At 52.5% G+C, this 6,890-nt stretch overlaps 2 protein-coding genes across 2 annotated transcripts; one reads left to right on the forward strand and one right to left on the reverse strand.

Annotated features, from left to right (window-relative positions):
* The first annotated feature begins 92 nt into the window (after positions 1-92).
* On the forward strand, positions 93-1,302 carry LOC119274972. Its single transcript, XM_037555740.1, has one exon. The coding sequence runs from the start codon at positions 287-289 to the stop codon at positions 1,082-1,084; it is 798 nt and encodes a 265-aa protein (XP_037411637.1). The 5' UTR covers positions 93-286; the 3' UTR covers positions 1,085-1,302.
* A 63-nt stretch (positions 1,303-1,365) lies between these two features.
* On the reverse strand, positions 1,366-6,175 carry LOC119274971 (ARF guanine-nucleotide exchange factor GNOM-like). The gene is made up of 2 exons (XM_037555739.1): positions 5,436-6,175; positions 1,366-5,024 (listed from the first exon to the last, which is right to left on the reverse strand). Exons 1-2 carry the CDS (start codon positions 6,108-6,110, stop codon positions 1,479-1,481), a joined length of 4,221 nt encoding a protein of 1,406 aa, XP_037411636.1. The 5' UTR covers positions 6,111-6,175; the 3' UTR covers positions 1,366-1,478.
* Positions 6,176-6,890: the final 715 nt, after the last annotated feature.

Genomic DNA, 6,890 nt, shown 5'->3' on the forward strand with positions numbered 1-6,890 from the left:
CGCGTGGCAGGCGCGCCCGTGATCACGGCAAGTTAACTCGGGCAAAATCTTTTGGGGCATGGACACGCTGCTCACACAACGCACGGTCTCCGAGGAGCAGCCAACCCAACCAAACCCGGCAACCCGCGCCAGTCCGTCGTCCAATGCCACTCTCTGCCGCTGCTGCCGCTGCTACCACCTCCAGGCTCCAACTCCTCGGCACACAAGCCCGCCTCCTCGTCCTCAGTCCTCGCCGGCGGTGGCTGATCCTGCTCGGGGTTCGCGCGAGGGGAGGACAGGAGCCGCGATGAAGATCCTCGAGTCGCCCCTCATGGGCGAGTTCATCGGCTACCTCAAGTCCAACTGGGGCGGCAACTCGCGGGTGAGCCAGCGCCGGCGCCGGCTGCGGCAGCTGGTGGCGATGGTGCGCGGGGTGGCGGACGCCGCCGAGGCCCGGGCCGCGGTGCGGGGCAGCTCCCTCCACCGCTGGCTGCAGCTGCTGCGGAAGGAGGCGCTGCGGGGGCAGCAGGTGCTCGACGCCACCACCGACCCCTCCGCCGTCGTCGGCTCGGCCAAGAAGTTCCTCGCCGGCCTCAAGTCCCTCTTCGTCTGCAGCGCCGAGGTCGACCGCCTCACCGACGCCGTCGACGCGCTCGAGCGCCTAGCCGGCCCCGGCGCCGACCTCGACATCTTCTTGAAGGTGCTCCAGCTCGACGTCGACATGGACGTCGACGACGCCGCCGCCGCTCCGGCCCCGGCCGCCCCCTTCTCGGCCGCGCATTACGTCGACCAGGGCAGCTACTCCGTCGCCACCGCGCCCGGCGCCAAGAGGAAGCGCGCGGGGAGCTCTAGCGTCGACCAGGCCGGGGACGCCGACGGCGACGCGGACGGGGAGACCGCGCCTCACTCCCACGGCCGGGGCGTCCTCGACCGCGCGTACCGGCACAAGCGCCGGGCCCTGGCGTGCAAGCGGCACACCGGCTTCTTCCCTCCGCCGGCGGGGCCAGACCGCTCCGTGGCGGTGGCGATGGCCATGGCCAGGGTGCGCCGCCGCATCGGGACGCCGAGCCTCGGGCAGCCCTTCTCCCGGATTTCCTTGGAGTGAAGTGAAGTGAAGATCGAGCAGCAAGTATGCGATTTCTCGTGCATTTTTGCTGCTAGTAGAACTGTTGAAGCAGATCAAGTAGTACCACTACTAGTTCGTCCTAGCTACCTAACAGAGTCGTTCAGTCAGCTTTCTAGTTAGCTGCTCGAGATCAAGTACTACGTAATACTAGTTCAACATTTATGGCATGAAATGAAATTGATGTATCAGTTTCGTTCCTTCTGGTTTGCAAGTGCCCCCTCACATTTTACTCAAACTTGACCATGAATCTGACTAGTATATGAAATCCAAGTTATTTATCACAAAAAGTATACTAGTACAGTACATCTGAAATCATCTGCTTCTAACTATAACCTACAATTACGTATTATATCCAGAAGTACAGTTTGTTCATCTAAACTGGGACCAACCTCCCCTCAGAAACCGCTGGAATATCCAACTTGCTTTGTGAACCTTGTACTGCATCATCATAACCAGGGAAAACTACTGACTGAAGTGAAGGCGCGATCTTGTTAACCTGAAGCCATGTTGCTTCCCACAAACTGCTCTCCCCGCCGGCTCTCGTCCTCGATAAGATCCCGCTCGCTTTCATCGCCAGCAGAATGTTCTTGAGTAGCTCTGTGGCAGCCTCTTGTAACTTCTCGGTCCTGCTGCTCCCTCTTACTTTGACTTTCATGAGCTTCTCTACCATGTCCAGTACCTCCACCCACAGCTTACTGAAACCGCTATGTGCCGAAAGATCATTGAGTGACTGCAAGGATAGTTTGGATAACAGTGTTACAGCATGCAAGAGAGACGCCTCCATGCTTCTATAATCCCTTGGCGAGAAATTCTGAGCAATCTCTAGCAATTCATCGAGCAACTGGAAGACAATGTCGAATGACATCAACCACGCCGAAGATGGAACTGATATCCCATCAACTACTAAGCATCTGTGCAACAATACCAGAGCATGATCCCTCACTTGTTCTCGCTGATCTGTGCACACCTTCCGCAGGGCCTGGGCTAGCCGCAGCCACATCTCAGTGATTCCTTCCAACATCCTTTCGGCCTCTCCACCAGCTTCCTTAACCTCATGTGACCAGCGTGCAAGGCAATTCACTGATTCAGCCATTAGGTTCAAAGCATGGATAGATCTTTCAGCAGACCCGAGCCGAGACTGTGCAAACTGTCTCGAGGCCTCCACCGAAAGGACGAAGTTGGCAGGTGAGAGATGTGCCCCCTCAAACATGATGTAAACCAGGGCTTCAAAACCAGCGTCAGAAGCATCAGGATGATGAGCAGTGACACACAGCAAGGAAATGATAGTTTGCCAACCCATCTGAGACTTGATATGTGTTGCGTTATCCTTGACAAGGCATGCAACCTTCTGGGTGATGCTCTCGCAATACGCATCAGCCACACGAGCATCAAGTTTCAAGATTAACTGAAGCGACCTCAGTAGATCATCCACGAGGTTCTCCTTATAAGGAAGCAAACGCTGGCAGATGTCCAGGAGGCCAAAAACAGCTTTCTCCACCAGATTACAGGGCATTACTGTGGACTGAACAATATGAGTTATGTGCTCATAAACATCACGCCATAAGAGAACAATCCTGTCTCTGTTGTTTAATGTGACGGCAACAATAAGCTCTAAGCAGATGACTGCATTGCTTTCAACATCTATTGAGCTGGTGATCTTCTGAGGTCGGCCTGCTGCTTGAATGAGGGCTCTTGCCAGATTCAAGAGCGAGTCAGCTTGTAAGAATTTGCTCTCGGTGAAGATGGTACCTATTTGGCACTTCTTGATGGTCTCTGAAGCATTCCTCTGAGCAGCAAGTTGCTCCTCTGTTGGCTGGAACCTTTGCTCTTCAGCATCTAAATACAGTAGCTGGGTGAACCTCCCCATCAGCCCATATGTTTTCTTAGGAATCCTGATTGGCTCAACTTGAGGGGCAGCGGGAGATGAGGAGGAAACCTTGCTAGGCAACGAAGCAGAGAAGGACTCCTGATCACCAGCTGTACCGTTGGTGAGACAAGAAGGAAGGAGACCTATCTTATGGAATCTTAAAATGCAATCTACAATGGTCCTCCATCCTCTGTTTATGTGATCACCATGAGTTGCTGCTATAGTGAAAAGGGCCTCTGTTGCCATTCTAGCCTTGGCATCCTCACCAAAAGCTGTTGCAGGATCATCAAAGGCGATCGACAAAATGGTGAACTTACCAAGTGCCACAACAAGATCATTCAGCACATCATTAAGATGATAGAATGCAGCCAGCTTTGCCACTGACAGAAACCCATCAATGCATCTTGTAAGAATCTCTTCTTGCTCAACATTATCAAAGATCACTGAGATAGCAGCAACTGTTGGCCTGGCCATGATAAGAAACATGTCATGATCAAGAAAAGGATAGGAGTGACAAGCAATGTAAGCTGATGCCCTCTTTGACTTAAACATCAGATCAGCCCAGCGGCTGAAAGACATCTCTGAGCATCCAACTCCTTGCTCGGGAATGGTTTTGATTTCATTTCGACAAATAGAATAATATAGCTCAGATAAAAATCCCCTTGGAAGATCATTCCCACCATTGATACGGCGATTGTTCCTAATAAAATCTTCTTCTGACATCTTATTCTTAACCCGTACATTGTGTTGGTCCGTGTTGAGCAAGATTACTGAGTACGACAGCACCAGAGCAGCATCCCGGTTAACGAACAAGTCTGGTGACTCTTCATAGTACCTATCAGAAAAGGCCTCAAGAATCCTTTGTATCTTCTGTGATTCACCAGGCAGCCGAAAGGTTTCCAAGAAGAGCCTTAAGGCAGCATCCAAGTTCAACTCCTTGAAGTCGAAGGTTCTAGAAAATTCATGAAGGACCTGAATGGAGAACTCGTCATGATTCCCCAGATAGTCCCCGAGAAGATTCTTGTCTAATCCAGGCGAGTAGCGGAAAAACAGGGCAACACTTTGTGGATCAAGTTTTTCAGGCAAGAGATGAGCAGCTTGCAGGTACTCAAAGCCCTTCCTTTTATCGCTATTAAAATGTTCAACGCCAACCATTAGCTTTCTCTTGATGCTTTTCTGCTGGTTAACAAATCTAACCCATTGATCAGGATCATCAATGTTCTCACACTTTAACTGCCAAAAGGAAAAATATTCACTTAATTCTTGCACTGGCTGCTGGCAGTGCTGAGGTAAATTACCAATCCTCTCTGCTATTGCCTGAATGACAGCAAGCAAACCATCCAAAGCAAGCAAATTTAATGTTGACAAGGTACTCTCCTCAGGGAATGCACTTTTGGACAGAACATTAACCAGGTCTTCAAGAACATTAGAGCACTGTAAATCACAATCCATATTTGTATACATCTCGACCATAAAATCTTTCTGCTGGCAAAAATCCACTAGAGTCTCCAGGGCAACTTCCTGCTGCTGGTAACTAGCTCCATATCTACTCTGGGTTAGCCTAAGGATCACACACGCAAAGAAAGCCTCAATTTGCAGCTTCAGTTCCCGACGTAAATGGTAGAAGAGTGTAAAAATAACACTGCATACGGTCGACAGAATCAAGGGGCTATCTGACAAGCCAAACTGCATTAGATTGCAGAACAGTTCATCTTGTACAAAAGCCAGTAGTTTTGGGTGTCTCTGTATGGACGAAGCTGACAGCTCAATAGCAGAATTGATCAACCCCAGAGCAAAGAGTGGTATATCCTCGTCAAAGTCAATTGGATTCATATTTGGGTCGACCTGACTGTCTTCTGCTATGTTCAACAGAGAGCACAAAAATTGCAATATTTCTACCATGCAAGGAACCCCAAACAGCTCCATCATGGCCTTGTCTTGCACAACACCAAATTCACATCCAACCTCATCCTGTGAGCTACTCAAGCACACAGAATCGCTCCCGTTCCCCATTTCGCTAGCACTTGAAGCTTCGTTCTTGCTACCAGCAATCTGCATAAAAACTGCTATCATGAGTGTAATGCATTTTAACTTTCTAATTGGTTTCTACTGGGACATATGAATACTCTTAGTTGTTAGTGCTAAAATGTTTCTTTCTAAAATAACTTGTAAAATACTCGACATTGACTAAAGGCCTGTAAAAGCTGAACTCGATATTTTTAACTGACAAGGAATGGAAAACTGAACTCAAATTACAACGTCAGATTAGGTGTACACGTTCATTCTTTTTGGTACTACTAAGACTTATACATTCATTCATTCACACTATCCTATATGAGCATCGCGAGTTAAATTATACTCCCTCCGTTCTAAAATAGATGACTCAACAATGTCGGTGTTCCCAGTGTGCAAGTATGCAAATAGCAACACAAAACTCGGATGGTTAGATAGAGGTGATCACACCTTGTGGTCTGCAACCGCGGTGGGATCAATGTCGGGCAGGCGGGCGAAGACACACCGGACCACCTCCTGCATGGTCTGCCGGGACACGCGCTGCAGCAGCTCCCCCTTGGCACCGGCCTGCTGCACGACGCGGAAGCAGGTGTTGACGATGTCGCAGACGTGGCGGTTGGAGAGCGCCGGCGCGGCGCGGCCGCGCACGCAGGCGAGCAGCACCTGCAGCGCCCTGGCCAGGACGGCCTCCTCCGACGCCGCGTCGGTGACCTCGAAGCGGCACCCCGCGACGGCCTCCACGACGGCGGACATGGCCTCGACAGCGTTCGGCGCGTCGGGGCCGACGAGGTCGAGGGAGAGCATCTTGTGGAGGGACGAGAGCGCGGCGCCCGTGGCGGGCGCGCCGGCCTCGTCGGAGCGGACGACGTCGAGGAAGGGGCCGAGGTAGAGGAGCGGCTCGACGTCCCGCCACCGGCGCGTGCCCCACGCCGCGGCCGCGCGGCGGAGGGACTTGAGGCCCGCGACGAGGGGGTGATCGAGGGGGTCGTCGTCGCCGCCGGCTGCCCAGCGGACGTTCCGGCGCATGATGGCGAGCACCGCGGCGACCTCCGACGTCACCACGCACGCCATGGCCGCGTGTGACGCGCTGGGCGACGGCGACTGCGGCGGCGGCGGTGCGCGCATGGATCTGTGTGAGTGCGCGCGGTGCCGCGGCGGGGGGTACAGAAGGAGGCTCAATTTGGTAAAGGGATCTGGGGAGGGGACGGTGATGCGTGATCGTGCAGTGTTGAAGTTTCCTTTTCTTTTCTTTGACGTTTACCCTTTTTCCAGGTCGAAGAAAGTGTACGTAGGAGTACTGAAATGCTCGCGTTTGTCTTCAGTCCAAGCTGTTGAGTTGACCAGTGATGCACACGTAGATGTGACGTTGACGCGTGGACTATGTGACTCGATCTATCTCTCCACTGTTCTCTTGTTCTCTCTACCGCAAGTGGCATCCCAACGCCGGCCTGTAAATTTCTCAGGTACATGTCAGTTTTTAGGCCAACTCCAGCGCACGATCCCAAATAAACATTTGTTTTGCCCGGATTCTGTCTGTTTGCGTAGGGCAATGGGGTCGTGTTCGGGCCTGTTTTGGGATGTGGCGGCCGTGCGCTCAACGCGCGGACGCATCCTTCGGCCCCATCCTGTCCTCATCGTTTTTCAAAGGCCAATATGTGAAAGCACGACCAAGTTCAGGCCAGCAGCCCCGGTTCACGCCGGCAACACAACCATACACGTCCTCGCGGCAACGCAGCCAGCGGCCCCAGTCCTCGTCGGCAACACAGTCAGGGGCCAGCAACAGAGCCAGCCTTCAAAATGAATAGTTTTATCGCTGGCAACAAAGCTAGCGGCTGGTAACACAGCCAGCCCTCAAAATGAATAGGTTTCTCACCGGCACACAGCCAGCGGCCGACACCCATGCCA

Source organism: Triticum dicoccoides, chromosome 3B, assembly GCF_002162155.2.
Source record: "Triticum dicoccoides isolate Atlit2015 ecotype Zavitan chromosome 3B, WEW_v2.0, whole genome shotgun sequence".
NCBI classification, from domain to species: domain Eukaryota; kingdom Viridiplantae; phylum Streptophyta; class Magnoliopsida; order Poales; family Poaceae; genus Triticum; species Triticum dicoccoides.